The sequence below is a fragment of the Hoplias malabaricus genome, chromosome 3 (assembly GCF_029633855.1).
Source record: "Hoplias malabaricus isolate fHopMal1 chromosome 3, fHopMal1.hap1, whole genome shotgun sequence".
Classification (NCBI taxonomy): Eukaryota; Metazoa; Chordata; class Actinopteri; order Characiformes; family Erythrinidae; genus Hoplias; species Hoplias malabaricus.
In genome coordinates this window covers 28,379,447-28,402,418 of record NC_089802.1, presented here as the reverse complement: position 1 = coordinate 28,402,418, position 22,972 = coordinate 28,379,447, and the positions used below count along the sequence as shown (strand labels likewise).

General features: G+C 43.5%; 1 protein-coding gene across 3 annotated transcripts; it reads right to left on the bottom strand.

Moving 5' to 3' along the window:
- Positions 1-363: 363 nt before the first annotated feature.
- On the bottom strand, positions 364-22,657 carry kansl1a (KAT8 regulatory NSL complex subunit 1a). Of its 3 annotated transcripts, none has more exons than XM_066664172.1 (15): positions 22,156-22,657; positions 17,574-18,311; positions 16,193-16,782; positions 8,556-8,697; positions 7,184-7,329; positions 6,363-6,501; positions 6,070-6,241; positions 5,541-5,591; positions 5,199-5,378; positions 4,293-4,444; positions 3,303-3,421; positions 2,578-2,635; positions 2,376-2,488; positions 2,024-2,279; positions 364-1,865 (listed from the first exon to the last, which is right to left on the bottom strand). In XM_066664172.1, the coding sequence occupies exons 2-15, from the start codon at positions 18,240-18,242 to the stop codon at positions 1,710-1,712; spliced, it is 2,943 nt and encodes a 980-aa protein (XP_066520269.1). In that variant the 5' UTR covers positions 18,243-18,311; positions 22,156-22,657; the 3' UTR covers positions 364-1,709. The 3 variants fall into 3 exon arrangements, with proteins under 3 accessions (XP_066520269.1, XP_066520268.1, XP_066520266.1); XM_066664171.1 differs by having other exon boundaries at positions 5,541-5,726; positions 6,363-6,498; XM_066664169.1 differs by having other exon boundaries at positions 5,541-5,726; positions 22,156-22,656.
- Positions 22,658-22,972: the final 315 nt, after the last annotated feature.

Sequence of the window (22,972 nt, the reverse complement as noted above, 5' to 3'; positions counted from 1 at the left end):
TTCAGTCACACCAACGTACACTCAGACTGTGGGAGGAAACCAGAGCCTAGGGGGGGAAACCCATGCTGTCACAAGGAAAACTCAAACCACATTCATCAAACAGTGACCCAAAAGCAAGCAACAAACCCAGGACCCCAGCCCCCTGCAGCTGTGAGATAGCAACACCAACTGCAGTGCCCCCTGTGCCACCTTATGAAAATTCATAATTATAGGTCAATAACAAATACAATATTGACATTGTTTGCACTTGTAACATGCAGCTGCTCCAAAGTGTGCATCATATCCCTTACAAATCCCTTCCTATCATTGGTCAACCATCATATCAGGCCTTTAACCCTCCCCCTCCCCCACAAAGACGGCACAGAAACACTTCCTCTGAGGGGTTGGACTTGTTTTAATGGTACTATTTACAAGCCTTTTTTTCCTGCAAGTGATTCAACGTTTGAAACAATTAAAACATACAGTGAAACCCGTCGAGTAACTACAGAAAATAAGAGAATGGGGGAAAAAAAAAAAAAAAAAAGCACTGATTGAATAACAAAGAGGCGACAGGGACGAGAGAGGACACAGCCGTAAGGTCCAGTTGCATAGGCAGTAGTTACTCCAGGGACAGAGACAGTGGACATTGCTGGACAGGGCTGAATAAAACAGAAATGAAAGCGGTGGGTCAGAGCTGCGTTTAACACAGACGCCAACGAGAGCGAGAACAGGAGCTTCACCGGAGAGAAACGGGCGTCTGTAAAAAGGTTGAACCTGAGAGTAAAAAAGGGGGGAGAGGAGAGGAGAAAGCGAAGAATGTAGAAGAGAGAAGTCGAGTGGCGAAAGGGAGATGAGAAGGAGGAGAGAAGGAAGGAAAGGGAGACAGTAGAGAGGAGAGTAGAGAAGGGAGAGGTGAAAAGTGAGATGCTCTGCATGAAAAAGACTTTCGTGGATTTGTAAAAATGATCGGAGAGAAATGTTTGGAGAACCATGGAGTTCAGCGAACTCAACTTGAAGGATGGATATATGAACACATCTGACAAATCTATGTCAGCTCCTGAATTTGGGGCTGTATCTGAGTGCACGAGAGCGACAGCGAGAGCAAGAGAGAGAGAGACAGGAGCCGTGAACGAGTGCAGAAAGACACCGTACAGAGACATTTTATGAAGTGCTTCTCTTGGAGGACGCTCTCTCCGATGAGGGACAGAAACACTGGCTGCGCGACGTTAGTTGAGTTGAGGTTAATGAGGAAAAACTTATTTGCCGTCTACTTTTGGTCGTCGTCACTCCACGGTACAAGCATACACAAACTAGTCTGCGGGGGGGGGGGGGGGGGGGACCCCCGGACGTCTGCTACATAGTGCGCTACAAAGTGTTCACCTGACAGATTAGAAACCACACCAAGAACAAAGCTTAGCTGACTAGATTTAGGGATTTTACTGTTTTTGTCGTACACTTATCTTTCTTTGTTGGTTCTGAGAGGCAAAGACAACCGTGGGAGACGGGTGTGAGGTTTCTACACTCCTTAAACATTCACTAAAAACTGTGAAAATATTTGGCTGATGTTTGAATATCAAACAACAGGGTCCTTTTGACGTTTCTTGGTTGGATTTCGGATTTTGTTCTGCCGTGGTTCGTTCGGGTTAATGCCAGAGGGGTGTGGTTTGAATGGTCCCTGTTTTGTGGGCAGGGCTTCATTCTGTGCTGCACAAGGGGGAGGTGGGTGTGGGTCACGGCGAGGAAGCTTCACTGTCAGAAACGGTGACACAGTGAGTGGTCCTCAGACTTGGAGGGAGTCTCTTGTTTTGGAGATTTGTCCCTTTCTGAGGCTCTGTCACCGGGTCCCTGTGGAGAGGAAAATTCCTGCGCTCCCACGGCTGCACCGTCTGCAAGACACAAAACCCCAGAACACAGTCAGTGGACAATTACAGCCACCACAGAACGGGGACATGGGCAACCAGTTCAGCAGAGTTAAAAGTACACTTGGTAAGATTTGGTTATTTTGCTCCTGAGCTTGCCCTACAGTTACTGAGATCAGACCTACCCTCTCCTCGAAGCTGTAGTCTGGTGTTGAGCAGCTTGTGTCCTCGCTGTAAAGCCAGTATGTGTCTCTCTGGTGAGGGGTGTGTGCATCGCGGGAGGAGGGCGTGTCAGGGCTCGGGGGGCTCAGGGGTGAGGGCACGGTCCCGTAGTCTTGCAGCTGGTGAAAGTGCCCCATATCCGGGGAGGAAGGCTGAGGGGTGGACGGGTTCGTCCCGCTCAGAGATGGCGTTGTCCGGCCGTCCATGGACTTAAAGGACCTGCCGGAGCACAGGGTGAGGAGAGAGTCAGGGCTTTTGATTTCCACATTTCAAAAGCACCCAGTGCTGGTGGGTTTATATAATTCATCCTCTCACCTGCTTCCTCTCCTCTTCGCCGGAGCAAGAGCCGTCCATCTCCAGCGAGATCGCTCCTGATCCTCGCACTTCTGATGGAGCTGAGCAAAAGCAGCGTCCGACAAATCCTCCACCTGTAAAGAGAGACACACACACCCCTGTGATCACAGAGCTGAATCTGAGGAGTTTGAAGTTGTTTTTATAAACTGAGAAGTTGCTGTACCTCTACGTTCTTATCCTCATCAGACAGCGGCCTGGAGAACACATCCACCTCCCTCCAACTGCAACCAAAGCAAAGTCGAGATTAATGTTTTTTTCTGAATTAAAAAAAATAAATTACCCCTTTAGCTTCGTTAAACCACGTATGTGTGTCACTACAGACTTCAGTTGTGTCTGACATCGAGGTGGAGATCAACAGCTGGGCTTAAATTCATGTATTTCTATTGTGATGAAGCAGATAATAAATACAACTAGAGAGAAGCAACACAAGGAATAAATTCACCCAAATCACAGTGTGTCAAACCAGTGGCGAGGTTTCCATTTTGTCAAATTTTACACTGAAATAGACATTAAAACTATTTTATAATGCTTTACGAGTCATATACGAGTGTCTGCTGAGTCTCAACCTGTTCGCTATAGCTTCACCATGAGCACTTTGATTAGACTCACCGATCATTACCAGAACGTAAGTGCTGTACCATTTAAGGTGGAAAAGAAGATTCCTTTAAGAAACTCACTGCTGTTTAATGAAGATTTTTCTTTGACAGACTGTCAATTACTTTTACACACAGAACTGAACCACCATTTTTAAATAGTATACACACCACTATATTAAGAGGATCTGAGCTGGAAACCTGTTCTGTCTCAATTTTTACACCCGAAAGCGGCTTCTGGCTCTTTACACCCGATCTCCACCTCTTGTCGCTACATAATCACAGGAACCTGTACCTTGGAGTGATTATCTCCTTGTACTGCAGCTTCTCCACTCGGGTTGTGGCGGCCACAGACATGGGGATAACAATGTTGTTGATGTCAAACGAGTTTTCGCCTCTCTTCTTTTTAATCGGCTGCAAAAGAGAAAACACGTGTCACAGGTTTCATGGTAACGCAGCTCAAGGTGCTTCACCAACGCGCTGCATTTCTCCAAAGAGTTAAATGTACAAATATTTTATCTGGACATCTCACACAACACCACCAGCACAGCCCAGGTCTATCACATCAGTTGACAGGAGCCTGGGCCAGATACTGCTGTATGATGAGGGGAGGGCCATACCACCAACCCAGCTAGGACTGAACACTAGAGATTATTTTTTTTTCCTTTATTTGTAGCATTTGAACCTCTACAAAAGACCACGGAATAATTTTACGAGCTGCCGTCGTGAGTCGGATAAAAACAAATGTGATCTCTGCTGCAGCTGGAGATTTTACAGTTGGAGAGTTGGTGCTGGAGTCCTGCGTTGCGTGACGTAGAGTGACGATTCAGTGCTCAGCGCTCTGCAAGGTTTACACGCCATGGTTTAGTGCCTACTCGGCTCGCTCTGAACCACGAGAGAACAGCCACTAAACAAGAACACGCTTCCAGAACCAGGACCTGATTTACCTGGTGGAGCAGATGAGTAGAGTAGCGTAGGTACCATGCAGTGGAAAAGCGCATTAAGATTCCTTAGGGCAGCAGTGGCATGACTAGTAAAATTTTAACACGACGTAAAAAGAGGCTGGGATTGCAGATGTCAGAATTGGAGCTATACTTTGTCTGGACGTTGACCACAGAATAAATAATTAAAGACAGCTAAAAGAAAAGTTATAACGTAATTAAAATAAAAACAACAACAACAACAACAACAGCAACAGCAGCACTGGGCAGAATGATGGGGCAATAATAATAAAAAAAAAAACATCACACTGCCTCTTCGAGAGCTGCAGCTGACATCATCGTACCATGGAGCAGGAGGGAGACTGGCTGCTGGAGGCCAGAGGAGTGGAGCTGTCTGTTGGGAGGGACAGCTGTCTGCTCAGGGAGCTGGGAGTGGACGGCTGGACGCTGCACTGTGATGGGCACGGGCTTCCCGCCTCAATCGGCAGCTTTGGGGCTGTTTGGTAGAAAGCAGCACAAAAAGGGATTATTAAACAGAAATAGCCCTAAAAAGCAATTACAGAGAGATAAGCAAGCAACATGCACCAGCCAGGGATTGAACCTAGTCTCTGGGTCTGGGAACTCAACATAAACCTGACTGGAAAACCATCACCATGCGTCCAAATGCATCAAGACCGCTCCTTTAATGAGTGCATTCAGCTATTTTCTAGGAGTGCTAGGTAAGATTTGGGGTTTTTCCTCCTCCCCAGTGTAACTCGCATTTACAGCACTGTCCTGAAATCAATGGGGAGACGTTGTCCTATCCTCCTCCAAAATGTACACAGTGCCGTTTCTGCAGTGCACCGACAGAAACTTGTTTCTCCCTTTTAGAGCTCAGTGGAGCATCACAATGATTTTGAAGATTTAATTTTAAAGTAAAAATATTAAATAGTGTCCCTCTAAAGTGCAACTACTGCAAATGCAGATTCACATCTTCCTTCATTTAAAAGTAATGACCTATAACATGGAGCCTAATATCAAGCATGGGCTAAGCAGCGGAATCGTGTTCTCTGGAGCTCCATCTACAACTCTGCCGCCACTAATCTTCATGTGACTGAACGCCATCAAATACTGACAGCAATGTCTCAACACCTAGAGTAAAGCATTCCCACAAAACTAGTAGCTGGAACACCCCTCATATCTCAACAAATCTTGGATGAGCAGGTCTCTACAAGCTTTCAGACGCAGAGTAATTTCCCAGAGGTGCTCACACTCCAGAGACGTGTCCAGTAAAGGCTCTCGGCTTCTCTTGCGGTTGAGGGTCCGGTCCGGCAGCTGCTCCGTCCTGCCGGGTATGTGAGTAGTGTGTGTGTTGAGTTTAGGCCCTCGCATGCTGCCTACTACTGGCTGCCGCCGAGCCTTGTCAGTCCTGCTCTTATGACGAGACAACCCTGCAGTGGAGGAGAGAACAGAATGAACAGGAGGGTGAATATGATACCCTTGTTTCCAAATTTCTATAAAAGGTCAGTGGCTGAGATGGTTTATTTATTACCACAAGAATTTTCTGTATTTTATTAAGAATTTAGGAAAATTTTACATAAGTTTTCACTTACTGACTGCAGCCATGTGTGCGCTGGAGAGCCTTAACTTGCGTTTGGACAGTGCTGACGACGAAGGAGAAGAAAAGAGGGAGAGCTTGTGTTTGAGCGAGGGTTTTTTCAGAGGCTTTAGTTTCTCGATGCGGCGAGTCTGCCAGTGAGATTTTAACAAACTCTGGAGCTGCACACTGAGAGACATGTCTGGGGGATGTGGCGAGAATAAATGAATATACCAGTACTTTAAGATAAAGTTAGCCATCATATAAAATGCTATTCCTTGATAAACACCTTCAATTTTTCAAGCTTTCCTTCTTTAAAACAGACCCAAATAACTTATAAACTCATAAAAAATGTAATTCAAATTAATTATCAATTTCATTGTCAGTGATATTTAAACATAAACTGCTTCAATTTTTCTGCTGAAGTTGAACATGTCAACAATGTACCTTTAGAAAGCTGATATAAGTTTGTGATTAATGAGTCTCTAGCAGCTAATCAGAGATGGATTAATGTCAAAAGGACTGTTATTAATCCCAGTGCACACCTGAATTCAGGGACAGTATGTGGTGGATACTGGGGTCGTGGAAGGCCGCTCTGTCCACCAGGGGGCGCTCATACGGCAGGTCTGCTGTGGGCAGGTTCCGGGAGCCGCCACACATCACACAGGAGCCGTTCACGTCACACTGTCTGGTCGGGGAACAGCACACTCTCTGGACCTGAGCAGGGAACAGATGAAGCTTCATGACTTGATGCCTTTGTGCTATCTTTGTTAGGGTTACGAGTTCTTGAAAATAATTTACATTATACCAAAAATGTAGGGAAAAAATTGAGGAAAACCTTGCTGTTGATGTTCTGGACAGTGTTTGGGTGAATAAGGCGTCGTCTTTTGCAGCTGATCAGAGGTTGAACCCTGGCAGCTGTGCAGCCGTTGTCTGGTGCAGAAGATAACCTGGCATCTGACACCTCAGCCATGCTACTGCACAAAAACAGACAGCCACAGCATCAGCATCAAATAAAAAAAATATATATTCTGACCAACACAAAATGGTCACCAATTACTGGGACGGAAAAGTCACTGGTTTGTTCCCTTCAACCACCAGGAAAACTGAAGGAAGAGAACTCTGTCCGTCTTCTCCCTCAGTCTACACGGCTGAAGTGCCTTGAGTCATCTAACGTTGTAGAATTTAGACTTTTTGAATAGATTTTGATGTGCTTTGCAATCACTCATTCCCCCTCATCATATTAAAGAACACTAGGTAATATTTTTAACCTTACATTTACAGATTCAAAGACATTGTGATGCTCCACTGAGCTGTAATGAGGAGAGTAGAACATCTCTCATTGCTACTCCAGGCTCAGAACTGCAGAAACTATACTATGTAACTTTTGAAGACGGGTATAAAACCTGCAGGCACCCCCCTGATTTGAGGACAATGCTTTAAAAGTGAAATACACTCTGCAACTGTGATCTCATCTTACCTAGCTTTGTTTTAAATTCAACTCAATTCATTTTTAAATATCAGAAAAAAAAATGTACATATAGATCTTATTCCAAGAGCCTTAAGATTACTTTCAGCTAAAAGGTGACACAGTAAAACAACACATAACATTTCATTATGTACTATATAAATGGAGTCTGCCACTTTGGATGTTTTTACCTGAGGAGGAAGCCATTCCCAAATCTGTTGCTCTGAAATCTGCTGAGATGCCTGAGGCTCTCTGGGGATTTCTGGGAGATCAGAGGGTCTGCCTTTTCTGCCAGGGTCTGTCCTGAGGGAGCGCGGTCTCCCAGCTCCACACAGCCCTGTGCAGGGGGAGCCAAAGGGACATTAGTGTCTCACAGTAAACACATGACGACGGGCGAGGGGTCGGAACGTCATAAATGAGACTTCTCACAGAAATAAGGTATACACTACTTGCAAAAGCCTTAGGCACTCACTGTAATTATTATAATTAGTATAAGGTTTATTTTAGGGTTTTGTTTTCTATGAAGAAGAATGTGTGTTGTGAGTGAGTGTGAAGAACAAAGTGTGTTTTCAGATGTCCTCCTGATCGTATGGATTTGTTAAATCCACAGCACACTTCATTTAGCACACTGAAGTATTTATTAATCACTGAAACTAGGGATTGGATGATAACCTAAAATAATACTGGACTGTCACGAGGAAAGATTTGGAAAAGGTAACTTTATAAATCTCATTTCCTGCAGTGCATTAAAAGTCTGCACAGTGCTATACGTCTAGAGCAAATTGAGTCATTCCCACCCTTTATAATGCAGTTAGTGCTTAAAGGCACTACACACTTGTAACATCCTCAACATTTCACACTTATTCTAATGTCATTTCCATCGCATGTCATTATGAGCGAAATTATGTAGCAAGGTGCATTAATACTCACAGCTTTGCACAATAATGAGGTAGTCATTTACCTTTATACCACAGAAACGAGCAGCAACAAAGGAGCAGAGCCCCTGTTTATTTAGCAGCATTTCAGGGACAATGTGTACTGTGGCTCTTATCCCCGCTGCTCATAAATAACCTTCAAGTGGTTCTAAAACACACACATCCACTCCCAGCTGAGGGAGAGGTGCTGACACTGCTGCCATCTGTCTGTCACTGCACTGCTGTTGAAAACAGGCCTCTCCCTCCCTCACTGCTATGTGCAATATATGCCTTCACAAGTGGTCTCTTATTGGGTCTGACACACCGAGGGATTAGAGAGTGTTTGTCATGGTGTGGCTCATCCTCAACACAGAGCACATCCATCCAATATCGAGATAAAGCCTGCCACAAAAACAATATTCATCAAGAAAATGTCCAATGGTCCACCTCGACATTTAGCCCCTTAAACTTGTTACCGACTTCGCAGAAATGAGAAGCTAATGTAATTATCAAACTACGGTCACTTTATTTACTCCTCTGTCACCGAGTAATCGAATCCCTCGTTACGGTTTATAACTACTCCAAGTCGAACATCTTATTCACAGCCGTGAACTCGTGGTCCTACTGTAACAGCGGTGAAGCTGCTGACCTTGCTGGTGCGGATTTGCCGGTAGATGTCGGTCTGCTGGCGAATGCGATATTCCAGGTCCGATATTTGCGCCTGCAGCCACGTCCAGCGACTGATGATGGAGGCTCTCTCCTGAGCGAAGCGTCCTTCTGCTCTTCTCCAGCTGCGTGAGAGACACAAACACACAAGCTGTTCAATTAATATTTATACAATAACCATCAAACCATGAATTTCTGAGTTGAGGCTTTTGACACTGCTGAAATCTACTCATTAATAAACGTCCTTCCCATAAGAGTCTGTCTGCACACAGGACATATTTTCCCCTTTTCTCTTCTTGTGACTGACCATAAGTCACCGACAAAAAGGGACTGTGCTGCTTGGCTGCACATATTTATAAATGCACAGGCATGCTGGGCTCGCTACATCTTCTACAGATATAATGATTACTGTAGCTAACCGATACCACAACTAGCTCTAATCTAATCATGTTTCTAATTAAAATACCACAAATTACAGAATTTGAGGGCCAAGGAAATGTCTTCACAAGACAAATAAACGTGGCACTGTCCTATTCTTGCGAGGAAACCTGGTCCTCACACTTACATAAAAATACACAAACACACACTACTGCATAATGAGAAGGAATCACTGTGTTGTCTGTAAAAAGCAGTGTGAATGTTAAATGTAAAATTGTCAGTGTGGATTCTTCCTTTTTGCTCCTGCTCCTTTGTGCGTGCATTTGTTGGAAAAGAGAACAAAAAGAGCGTGGCCTCCTCCCTCCTCAGCCGCACTGAATCATCCCTCAGACCACGGCCCATAAATTACACGATGCTGATGGACGCAATCGCTCCCTTTCCCTTAATTCCTGACTACTGTGGAGGTAGTCAATCAGCTTCACAAAAGGTTAGATGACAGAAAGTGTGTGTTTATATGACTCTCAAACTTGTATTTGTGCTCTGACATTTTAAAATAAAAACAAAATGCTGAATTAGTGAAGAATAATCAAGTGTCATATGAAAGATGCAGCATCATGGAGCTTGAGGCGCTGCCGGTTCCCTGGACGAGGAGAGAAAGCCCCCCCAGAGCAGAAGCATGTTTTCTGTTCAGAGCAGAAAAGAGGAGGTCTTATTGTCTGGGTGGGGGTGGGAGTGCAGTTATTTCTCCAAATCACTGCATCAGTCTCAGGGTGGTGTTCAATAGCGTTTTCAAACAGGGCCAGAAATGCCACACATCTGCATTCCCTGGTGTTACGATTTGGCAAAACCGTACTCGTTACAGTCATGCCAATAAACTGTGTCGGGGTGAGAGAGAGAGAGAGAGAGAGAGAGAGAGAGAGAGAATGAATATGTCTTTATATGAGCTGTGAAAAGAGCAAAAGAAAAAAAATAAATAAATAAAAAAGGCGTGAGGTCTAACCGGGTCAAACGCAGCTGGAATGCTTGAGTCATTACACCCAGAAAAATAGAAAGAAAATGAGCAAGTGAGGAGGAGAATGAGAAAGAAAGAGTAGGATGAAATAAAGCAGGAAGGGAATGGGACACAAGGGAAAGAGATTAGGAGATAATGTGGTGTGTGTGGGGGGGGGCTAGGAATTGAACAAGAGTGGTGTAGAGACATAGGAAGGGAGGGAGATAGAGGGGAAAAGTTACATAACATGAATGAGTGGGCTGAGCTCAAACAGAGGAAGGGGGAGGAGACAGAGAAAGAGAGCAAAGATACAAAAAGAGCGAGAGTGAGAGAAAAGAAGTGAGGGAACGTGAGTGTTCTCCTCCAAGCGCGTTGAGCTCTCCAGTCACACTGATTAGCCAATGTTCAGCAGAGCTTCACAGGTCTTCACGCTCTCAGCTTGAGAGAAAGAAAAGATACAAAGAAAAATGGTGAAAGAGCATTAAAAAAACTATATATAAGAAATAAACAGAAAGCAGCAGTACAAAGACCAGGAGGATTATCTTCATATTCTCTCACAGCAGCCCCCCGACTCATTCCTGCACGCTACACTTCTTCAAAAGCCTGGAGTCACCCATCACACAGATCAAAAGAAACTGAGTTTTACAAGTGTTTATTAACCAGATAACTACATAAAATCAGATTTTGTGAATCATCTCAAAGCGTTTACGCGCACTTCGGAAATTGGATAATGGGAAAATTGGGAGTTTCCATGAGTCCGGAAATAAACTGATTTCTGCTTTGCAACAGACAATAATATCACACAAAGACAGGACATCAACCTGCTGCTGTGGCTATTTTGTAAAAACAGCCCACTTTACCGGTGAATATACACCTTATTTTCTTCATAAGTTCTAATACTACACAGTTCTGCACTTCTTAGCTTTCTCCACACTGCTGCTGAGACAGTGACAAGGTCTTTTAAACAGGCGTCTGATTTGGCAGTGTGTGTCCCTCCATTACAGACAGAGACCTGAGCAGCTGAATGTTTACAGTGAGGACAGGGGGAGCAAGTGACACTTAATGAATATTCAGATACAAAATGGAGAGAGAACTTCAGAATGTGTCGGAGATGCTCTACACTCTGTGCCGTTACATTTGTGCACATGCGCAGGTCGAGAGATCTAAAAGAACCTGGGGCATGAGAAACCAGATTACTGAACTGAACTCCAGCTTTCTTAATCTGATTTCTAGACCTTACTCAGAAACCAGGGTTTCCCGTTTACAAGACCACTTGGTTACTCCGATAATGGCAGAAATTATTAAGTGCTTGTAAAACACACTCGCTGATTCTAAACAAACTGATCTGCTTTTAAAACCCACCACCACATCCAGGGTCAACGTCCTCTGACGTTCCACTAGCTCCAGTTCCTCTGAACTATTGCTCAATTGGACAGGAAACGAGTGGCTGTCACATACACACACGATCTGTCACACACAAGTCCAGAAAGATTTGGTGAATCTCAAGTTTTAAGAGACAGCTTGGAAATCTAATTTACTGAGACACCCCACACGTCCACAGCCTCCCAAACTCAAATGTAATCAGTCAGCCAGAACATGTTTAGTGTGTGAAGTTGGCTTCAGTAGTTTTCCACTGGAGTCACAAGGCTAAGGAACTTAGCTCCACCCACTGACCTCAAACCATGCCAATAGCTTCTTATGCTATCTATCAAATCTGATCACCTGTTTTGGTACCACTTTAAAATTAGACTACACCTCTAAAAGTTTATAAAATGATTTAAAAACTCTTTAATACATGGTTATTAATTACACTGTAAACACCTTAAATGCCATTAATAATCATTTGTACCAGAGATAAAGGGGAAACAGTGACTTTGTTTTTGTCTAATAGTGAAAGTGTCAGATGTTACTGAAAATGTCAAGGTAATGAATAAGCTCAGACCTGAGAAAGTGAACTTAGTCATTTGAAATGTTAAGGTGCATCATCAATATCTATAAACCTGGTTAATGAAGGGTTAAACTTGTTAACAAATGTGTGCTGAAGCTGACAGGTTTAATGTTGACAGACAGAAAAGACAAAGTAAGGTCAGTATCCAAAGATCTGAGATTTAACTGTAGATGGAGGTGGGTTCGTGATTTTGCAAACAGCAGGTCACTGTTGCACTTTATCTATTGGTGCTTTTCCACCACATGGATCTGGCTCTACACAGCTCGGCTCGCTTAAAGCTTATTGATTTTCCACTGGCAGGGCTCCCCTGCAAAATGGAGCCGGTGACGTCGCAAACCCCCATCTCTAACGGGCTTTGAAAATCACGACGACAAGAGTGGTAAAATTGGGCACTGTTTACTCATCATGTATTTGTGTGTTGTCTTTGTTTTTTGGACTGAACACGGCTCCGTGCCCCAGTTCTCAAAAATCAGTTTGTACATTCAGTTTTCACTGGAAACTGCCATTGAGAGTCCAATAAAAATATATGTGAAAGCTTCTGTAACTTAAGCGTTTTAACATGCAGCGAGTCTGTGCTGGATCTGCATTTTGTGGTAATAGACACATCTCTGTGGCCATTCAGCGCTCTGCAGGGTTTACACGTCACCATTTAGTACCTGCTCAACACGGTTGGATCCTGGAGCAAGCTGGGACTGAAAACTTACCCAGTTCCAGGAACACGGTACCAGATTTGGACAGTGGAAAAGCAAAAGAGCCGAGCCGAGTCGCATAGGTTCTGTGCAGTGGAAAAGTGCCATGTGTTATTAATCATTATTAAGGAAACAATGTATTTACAACCTAATTAATAACCATTAAACAGACTGTAAATCATCCATAAACCTTTATACTAAAGTGGTATTTCTAATTATTAGTAAACAATTAATAAAATGAACCCTTCTATAATATTTTAAGTAGTTACACAATTTATCATCATTTGATGTGGTGCAATTTATTAAACCTAAAAAATAAGATAAACCTAACACTTGCCATGCTCTGGGTCAAGGCGAGAACTAAGCCAGCTGAGAAAGAATTCTCCACAGAAAACCCTCTTTCTGAAGCTTCTGGGTTCAGATGACCTCTGAGGAGCAGATTGTTATTTTTTTTTTAAATATTTTATACACTACAAATTATATTTCCATAATATTTAACAAAAACTGGAGCAGTAGAATTAAAGCCATTGTCTGGCTTGTGCTGTAACCAACAGGCGTGCTCAATTTTGTGCCAAACTGTGCGCACATGGATGTTTGATTATTTAGGTCAAATGTTCAAAGGCAGTCATGCCTGGAGGCAGGAAAAAGCCCCTCCCCTGACTCAGGCCGGCCTCTCTCCTTATGAAAGGCTTCCAATAATAATCAGCCTAAAACTTCAGAGCACCGGCTCACCACCTCAACACTGTGCACCTGCTGCTTACAGACTTTCCCTCAACAACATGGTCCTGTTTTGAAAAAAGTGTGTGCGCGCAGGTATATTAACAAAAGACAAAATGTTTACGTAGTACAGAGGTTTTCAACCTTTTTCCCTCTGGAGCCCCCAACTGCCAGCTTTTCTGAGAATTTGCCTCTGCCCTCCTCAACTAATACAAATTTGACAGTATGCAAACAACTGCAGCGTATGTATAAAAAAAATTATGATGAGGTAAAATCATCCCATTAGTCCAGGATTTTTATTGTGCTTTATTAACTGGCTACAAAATATAATAAATTAAGAGCGCCATCATAGGAAAAGAACACACACTCCTGCTCTGGGAGGATTTCTCTCCTTATCCAGTGGCCTGTCAGGCTCTAAGCTCCATGAGACTATGTTTCTCACCTGACGTTTTATTATAAAGATAAAGCAGTGTTACTAAAATACATCCTGGAAACCCAAGAAAATGATGTCAGAATCCTTTAAATATATATTTCCTGCAATCTCACATCTAACACCTGCCATTGGGGAGTGTGCCCTGCAGTTTGAATATCACTGAAGTGGACAATGTAAAAGGCAAATCAGATGTTTACCAATATGTCACAGGAAGAGCAGTAGTGTGTCAGACATTACAGTGCACTTCCTTCAACACTGAGTTTTTATAAATCACTTGTACACACACGCTGAGAACTTTTCTTCAAACCAAATGCTGGTTTCTTATCAACTACATCTCGGTCCCTCCACTCTTCAGTGCACAGAAAAAGCACAACTCTTGAGCTTTTCCCTGTGTGTGTGTGTGTGTGTGTGTGTGTACACACCAAACAAATAAGGCTTGTGGGAGCTGTAAAAAGAAATTCACATGAAAGTGAAACCAGTTTTTTAAAATTCCCACCAGAAGAACAGTTGCTTTCCTCTTTGATTTTACAGCACATCGACCTTGTCTTTTACTCTCCATTTTCCAAATCCAAGCCTCTTTCCCAACTTCTTTGCAGGCAAACAGGAAATGTAACCTTGTCTGGTGTTTTTTGAGACAGACCACGGCCAAGTAGGAAGGGCAAAAATGACTTTAGACTGGATGGTGTTATGACAACACGCTGTATGATCTCACTGAGCAAACACAAGGCCAAAGTGGAAATTAACAGAGTAGCTCCACAAAGTTCAGTACGTGAGCACACAGGCCCAGGCGCGCCGTACTGGACACTAAACCACATCTGGAGATGTAGGACTTGACCGTACATCACAAGTACTATTACAGCCTCCTCTGACAGAAACAAAGAGGACTGCAGATATAAACAAAACAGCCCCTAAACTAGCTCCTAAATACTCTAACAAGGTAAACACATGGGTGAAGGTTTCACAGGGATGGCTTCAAATACTTTAGATATTATGACTGTCCTGATCTGTATGAGGACTCATTGAATAAAACAGTTTTTTAAAAACCAAACAATAACAAAAAACACCTTTAAATATGCAAAAATGCAAAATTTCAGAGGAATACACTAATGAAAAAGGTATTTGTATAGTCGCTGTTTAACAAATTTATTTTTTTAAAGTTCATTATGTTTTAATCAAATCATCATGATCATCAGATGAACACAGAACCTGTTCATCTGGTTTGTTCATGTCTTAGTTCATATTGAGTACTGTTCTCACAACTCTTGCATCTTCATCATCTTTACCCTAAATTACGGTGAATTTTTCTTGCTGTATTATTACCCAAGACTGGGAGGTTTCCGTGGGTAAAACAGTTCAGTGATGAACGAAATGGAAATGTGTTGGTGTTTGCTACCAATAATTAAACATTTCTCCTAAAACACCACTCCACCCTTATATATAGAAGTGGGTGGGATAACAGACAATACACAGTTGTGTTTGAGGCATTTCAGGCCGTTCCTCTGCACACTGGTGAACCCTGGTCTGGACTGAAGGGCAGTCGGGAAAATTCTGACAAAACTAAAACTCTGCCCCAAAACAATACAACGTAAACTGAACTTATTTGTTTTAAAACAAAACTAGATGGTATTTTTTACCTTAAAATTACAGCTTCAAAATCACTGAGCTGTAACAGGGAGAACAGAGCCTCTATCACTGAGACTCCAGGCTCAGAACTGCAGAAACTGCATAGTGTATGTTTTGGAGGAGGGTAGGAAACCTTCACCCTCCCTCCCTCTTGATGTTAGTGAAAGTGCTGTAAAAGTGAATTACACTGTTACTGTAGGGGGAGCCCGAAGCAAAAACCCCAAATCTTTTTTTCCAAAAAAATATGTTTTGAAAACACCAGCCTTTAAACATCCGGTCAAACCCTGATGGATAAAATCTTGTCCTGCCCTCATTACTTCCAAAAACATCCTGCTAAGTATTCGCATAAACTAAATGTATTAAGATTGTCGTTTTCTGTTGACTTTAAAATATGTTTAATGCACACATTCAACTAATGACAATTCACTGAGGTTACATTTTTCGGAGACGATGTTCCACTCTCTCTAAAAACATTTACTAGATCTTAAACTCCTCAATAAAGTGGGAAGCTGTCCTCAGCGTGGCTGTAGTAAAAACCACAGTTATTGTCAGCGCAACAGCTACTTCCTTCTGCTTAAAATATCTCTGCTTGAAACATCTACAGGTCAGCAAAGTATTTTCCAAAAGCATTTCACTGTTAACAGGGTCATCTCACACACACAGTCAGTCAGTCAGTCATTCATTCACAGTCAGTCACACACACCCATGTGGACAATTTCCAGTCAACCAATGTACCAATTTTTACAGTTCTAGACTGCCTCCCACATCAGTGTACACTGTTCTAGCCTGTTCTTCTTTCTCTGCCCACTTAAAAAAAAAAAATCACAATAAAGCTTCTCACAGTTTGACGTGGCGCTGCTCGATGTCCACCCTGGCGAGCTCCTCTTCCTCCACATCACTGTCTCCCCCTGAGCTGCTCTCGGTGGCGTCCGAGTCAAACTGGGCCTCTGCCGTCCGCAGGTTAGTGCTGCCGCTCAGGTGAAGTTTCTCCAGCTCAGAGGGGACCAATCCTCCCTTCAGGAAAAGGCTGAGAGAGTCCACGTGCGGTTGGTTTCTGCAGCCGAACGTGGAGCTGTGGGTCAAGGCTCGGTCCAGAAAACCAGAGAGTTGCTGCTGGACATGTCGCTCCACCTGTTTAGCCTGCACAACCTGCAGTCTCTTACAGAGACGTTGCAGTCGTCCTGAAATGTCAGAGTGCCTGCGGCGGCTCTGCTGGACCCGGTCCTGTAAGAGAACCTCCAGACTCAGGGAAGCGGAAGATGATGAGGGGCAGTGAGGGGCAGGAGAACTGTCGCTGTTTGTTTGTGTGAGCGCTGCATCTCTGGAATATTGCAGACGGCCAGTAGAGGGCACAGGATCAGGTTCAGGTTTGACCTCCAGGCTTGCGGGCGAGACCCTTGTATCCTCTGCTGTTCGAATATACACACCCACCTGGGGGGAGACGATACACATTTTAACAGAGACACACAACGCACCAAACAATGGCTACCAATCCCAGTTGTGTACACCCTCTGTTTTCTAAGAGTGAATCCCATTTCACCCCTTAGCCCTAACCATCCGATTGGCCTAGGGCTATGGGGCAGGGATATATACACCTGGAAACAAATTTGTCAGGGGCTATAAACGCATTCTGAATCACTAGCAAGACGGCTACACAATGCGAATAATAAATAGCCATAAATGTCATTATTTTCTCCTTTCAAACTATGATAACCAGTATATTATTTTAGTTTAATGCAGCTTCAGTTCCACCTTAAATAATGAAGAAATTACATTCTTGTGCCTGTTGCTATTGCAACATTTAAGGTGGAACTGGAAGTTCTGAACAAAAAGTCATCAAATAAGCAGCTTAATATTAAATTGCAGAACTAACGTTAAGGCATACTGCCCTGTTACAGTCCAGAAGCTCTGACAGACGAGCAGCAGAGTATCACTCAGGCTCTGCTCTTTATTTGTGTTCTGATGACATATCAGGTTCTTGAATGTTTATCCCATTTCATAGCGGAAAGTCTTAACCTCAACAGCTTGTAACTCAGTCCCCAGGGGCAAGATAACAGTGGAAAAGAAAGGTAGGGGTAAAAATGAGAAATAGGATGCACCCTAAATCACCCGGCCCAGGCCAGGAGAGGGCTGAGAAGCTGAGTCGAGTGTTGTTGTTCAGACAGAGGTGATATTATGTTCTCTTTATAATGAAACCTACAGTTGCTCTGCATGTTGCTCACCTCTGTCTCCTCCCTCTGATGTTTGCTGTCTGTTCTGGGTGCGGAAATCAGCGACATGCCGTGTCCAGACTTTGAACAGAGGGGTAAAAGAGCTTCACCAATGGCTTGAGGTTTAGCGTTGTCTCCGTTTACGGTGGCTATAGAACCTTTCTCAGGCAGAGCAGTGCTGGGCACAGCCATTTTCTTGGCCAAGCCATTAACGGGGACCATGGCACTTCCCCCTGCTCCTGCGGCTCCTGTTCCGTTCACAAGACCCTTGGCTTGTCCTCCACAACACAGGGCTGTGCGCAGAAGGAAATCCCCTCCGTCTCCGGCGTGAAATAATGAGCCGTTCAACAGGCCGTGACTCTTCAGGACACCCTGCACTTTCAGAGACTCCTTCGCCACATCAGAGCGGAGGTACGAGGCCACGAGCGGCTGAAGTTTTCCGAGGCTCAGTGGGTCCTGCGGCTGGCCGTTATTTTTTCCGTTGCAGCAGGTCCTACAGCCGCTCTCAGTATCAGTGGCAGTGGCGGCAGACGGGGAGACGGAGGAGGAAAGGAGGAGGTTCGTGGTGCTACCGTTGTTCTCGCCGTTGCTCGAGGAGAGGCCAGAGGAGGCAGCCAGCTTGAGTCGGATGTGGCGAGCTTCGGCTGGGGCGTCGGTCAGTGCGGGCGCCATCGCAGCCATGCAGCGCCAAGAGAGATGGGAAACGGCAGCCTGCACCTCCACCCCACAACACCTGCCCACCTAGAGATCCTGAGGAAACGAGAGAGGAAAATTATGTAAGAAATGTGAACGAACTGCTCAGGAACACACTGAACTAGATTTAAATATTTCCACGCCTCGTGGAGTGATTCGGCACTGAGCTGGGGAGCCGTGCTTAACTTGCTTGGGTGCAGTGTCTATTTCTCACGGTCAACATGAGCTAGTTACAGATGAGCTGACCTTCACATCAATGTCTACAGCAGCTTGAGCTCAAATGACCTTGTTAACAACAAAACTGAGGATTAAACATCAGTGTTAGAATAAAACCTTGTTTTAAGTTAAAATACTATATATTTTGAGTGTGTAAAAATGTCATGATGTACGGACCAATGGAAATGCTTCAAAGGTTAGACAAATACTCCATGACAGCAGTGTTTTCCCCCTGTGTAAACAGCCCTTTTCAGAACGGCCGCTTTCAGCACCCGTTCCTTTAAATGATAATGAGCCGCTCGCTGTTCACCCCGACTCCGAGCGCACAGCAGTGAGGAGCAGAAGCTGTTTTTTTTTTTTAAACCTTTTTTGCTCAGTTACTCAGTTCTGTTTTGATATTTTGCCCCACGCTCTTTGGGTCTATTATGCTGCATTTAACCTCATCTTTGCGCTGTCACATAAACACAGGTCCAGGGCTGTGATTGCTTCTCTGGTGCTAAGGGGGATGTCCTAACAGAGATTTCCTAACATATCTGAAAATATATATCCGTATATGATCGGATTACAACAGTTCCACCTTACGAACCAAGTCATATAGCAAGTCAGGCCTTATCAACTCACACCTAAGATAAAACGCACCGTAAAACACAGCTGGCCTCAACTTTCTGACTCAAACCGGTGGACAGAATAAGGCTTCAGTGACCTCAACAAAAGCATGAGGGTGGGGGGCTTATCCACTGGCACTAAAATGACCACTACTGTGGTGCTTTAGGAGAGAAAATCCAAGTCCATTCATGCTTATATAAGCACCAGCCATTCCCCTCTTCCTCCCCCTTCTCCTCTTCAGCAGGCCATCTGTGGCAGTGGAATTAGGGATATGCCTTTAGGTGTCTGAGATGGACAATCTGTGCCGGGCTTTACGCAGACACTGCAACCTATATTCATTGATTGTTCAACAACCAAAGCCAGCACCGTTAGAGTGCATTCCTATTGTAACTGCTAAGAAAACAATAGGACCTACTGTCAAATTTGGGCTTCCTAAAACCTAACACAATGTATTTACTATGTGAAATAGCCCAAACAATGCCATATGGATTCAGTAACCACTCCATCTTTTGCATCCAGCAGAGAAGAAAGCACAGCTTTATGTACCAGTCGACCACACACTATAATAACAAACTGCAAAACATATAATCTACTCCTCGTTTTCACAACAGTGGACTTTGCAATAAAGAAAATCGCAAGAGACTGCAACATTCCAGCGAGCTATTTAATAACACATCGATATCTGTGAAAACTGACAAAAATCTACCTCATACTTTAGTTGAGACATGATTCTAAAAGCACTCAGGCACATAATCATGATAAAACTCCACACTAGGCACCTGCCAAAGAAGCCCAACTAGTCTAACTAGGTTAATATGTCAAGGAACTCAACACGAGGGACAAAGTCTGTTAAAGTTTAACAAAAGGACGTTCACCAAAACTAGGACTTGGAGAATACGAGCAGGATAAAATGTCAAACATGAACACTAGGACCTGGACATTTGCAGCCACAATTCAAGAAAGATCAGCATGTTTGTTAAGATTTATACATCAATGCAGACGTGTGTGGAAGGTCTTTATTCTGAGACTAATGCTGGCGTAGTTTGGACCACTGGCATAAAGCATCTTAATTCAATCTAGGCCTCAAGTTTTCTCTTAAATGGACAGTCCCAAATTCAGCATTGTAAACAGAGTTTAAGAGCTCATTTTTTCAGCACAATGTAAATTAATCCATTAAGCATTTAATATGAGGTAAATATTTGGGGAATATTAAGCAAGGGGACACAGTTGTGAATGACTATAAAACAATTAAAATGAAGTTATACTTAAGTGCAGAGTTTAGACGAATATAAAGAATGGTCCTGTATAAGAATATAAGCTGGTGAACCAACATGTTCGACCCCTGCTCAAGTGACATACTGAATAACTAACGATTTGAAAGTGGTGATTTAAAAATCAGTTGAATGACTTCCTTAAAACAAATAATCAAAAGTATCTTAGTTTCAAAGACACCATTTTCATGTTTTGATCTGCCCGATACAAGTTTGACATTTATGAAGTGTGTTTTAGACATTTCAGAACTATCAGTGTTAAATTATTCTTAATGTCACCTTTATAACAAACAAAAATATTCTCTCCATTGTATGAATGAAAGAAAGCCAGTATTATTGAGAACCACCACATGACTAAGTTACCACTGTCACAACAGTGGCCTAAAAATGTGTCTTGCATTGTGTGTGTGTGTGTGTGTGTCTTAAGATATTCTTTGAAAATATCCAACATTCAAACCCTTCAATTACAGCACACAGTTGTCAGAGGATGTCACTAACACTGCATAACTGTTCATTCCCAAAGAAAACACTTAACCAAAATGAATAACATAAGATTAATTATTGTTATGGACTGATGCCCTGACCAGTGTGAGTTCTTGACTTGTGACCAATGACTCTGGGTGGTCCTGGGTCCCCCTCGACCCTGAACAGGATGAAGCACTTACAGAAGACGAATGAAGCTGTTTATTCTTGTGACAGTTTATTACAACCTTTGACACACTTGGGCCGTATGGAGTATTTAATTCGCCCCAACTTATGTAACAGCCAGTTAACATCTGGCCTTAACACTACAAACAGGGTGGAGTGTTGGGGGGGGGGGTAATTATGCACCATTATCTGACATATAAACAATAGAAAATGAAAGCTTAAATAGATTTTAAACTTACTACCAAGTAAAAAAAGTATACACTCAGTATTTCAGCCCCATTAACATGTTAAAAACACTCAGTCTGATCTCATAACTATGGAAAAGCTTAAAAACTAGTTTTCCCCTAATAAACTGTCCACTATAACTTGTGTTTTGTAACAATGCGCTCAAATGTAATTGTCAGTGTGATCTAATAACGTTGCTGGTCTGCAGGATTACTGAGCCCAACCCAATTTTCCGTTCCACCTTAAGTGTAGCAGCAGTTACAGCACATTCTGGCGCCTCGGGCGCCATTTAAGGTGGCAATTACCGGCCAACTTTTGTCTCACATATGTTTAACGTTACATATTTAATATACAATCTAATTAAAGTTGTTTTCAAGTGTCAGTCGAGTCTTTTACACCAGAGCTGTTTCTTCATAAACGACGTGTTCTCTGATATAAACAAGCATTAACGGCCTAAAAGTAACGAGAAGGAACAAGTGTTAACGTTGGACTTAAGTTTAATCCTTAGTTTAAGTGACTGACCAGTAAATGTCACAAAATTTGCTCCGTTTGTAGCATTATTAGCGTGTTCTCAGCTCCAGACAAAAAACGAAATTAAACTGGTGTTGCCTTTTTATCTTAAATTTCCGTCCCACCTTAAAAGGTGCAGCGGTCCCTCTCCGGCGCCATAAACACTAGTTGTGGCTGAGCCGAGGCGCCAGAGCGTAACTGCCGCACCATTTAAGGTGGAACGGAGAAATTCGATTAAGAAGAGAATTTCAGGTTTAAAAAACAGACTTTACGTGAGCTTAAAGCGTCAACACAGTCTGTGTAAGATTTAGTAACACGGGAAAGGTCGGAATAAAGTGTTTATGTGTTGAAAAGTGCATTTTTGCAGGTTTATGTAACAGCCAGCAGCTGCTCCCCTACACACAAAGACAAAGGAGGGACCTTACCACGTGACGGTCGCGCTCCCTCTCCGTCTCTCTCTGTCCCCGGCACAGGATTCTACTCAAAACGCCCGCTGTAAATTGTTTAATGTAAAGCTACTACAACAGAAGTGTGTCTTCAGCACGAAATAAACACGTCCAATCCTCCGGGTCCAGTCCGTATTCACGAAATGGGCGACTCACGTAATCAGAAGATTAAGGACCAAATAAACACACTTTCTCGTTCACTTTTCCATAAAGCTTCCGTCGGTTTGTGGCCTCGGGTGCGAGTCCTTTCACCCCGCCGCTTTGTTTCTGTTTCTACGGCTTTGGAAAGCACCGGTTTCGAGGTGTTTTTCCCATCGTTGGAGGGACGAGTGCGCGGAAGATGGCGGCTCCTCCGTCTCCCTCCGCTTTAGCCTCAGCTCAACGCAGCGCGCCGCCGAGAGCGCGGGAGACTCGCGTTACGTCAGCAGCCCACACGGGGGCGCGCACTCTCCCCATTTTTCATCTCTCCTAGTGCTGTGTTGTTTTCCCGAGGACTGTATGTTAGTTTATTCGTTCAAACCTGCCCCATCCCCGTTTTACACTACATCCTGTCGTTCCTTACAATATAACACACAGAGCTTGTAAGATTTCCATATGCAAATAAGTTCTACTCTGATTGGCCGCCCTGTTTTGTGACCATGTATGTATGAATATATGTATGTATGTATATGAACACCAGAGGGCGCACTAGTAAAGTTCCCTCCAAACATGTGTTCCGCTTGCGGTCCACAGGGGGCGCGCTCTCATCTATGGCCTATATTTTTCTACTGTCTCATTTTCCCCCCAGGTTTGTGTT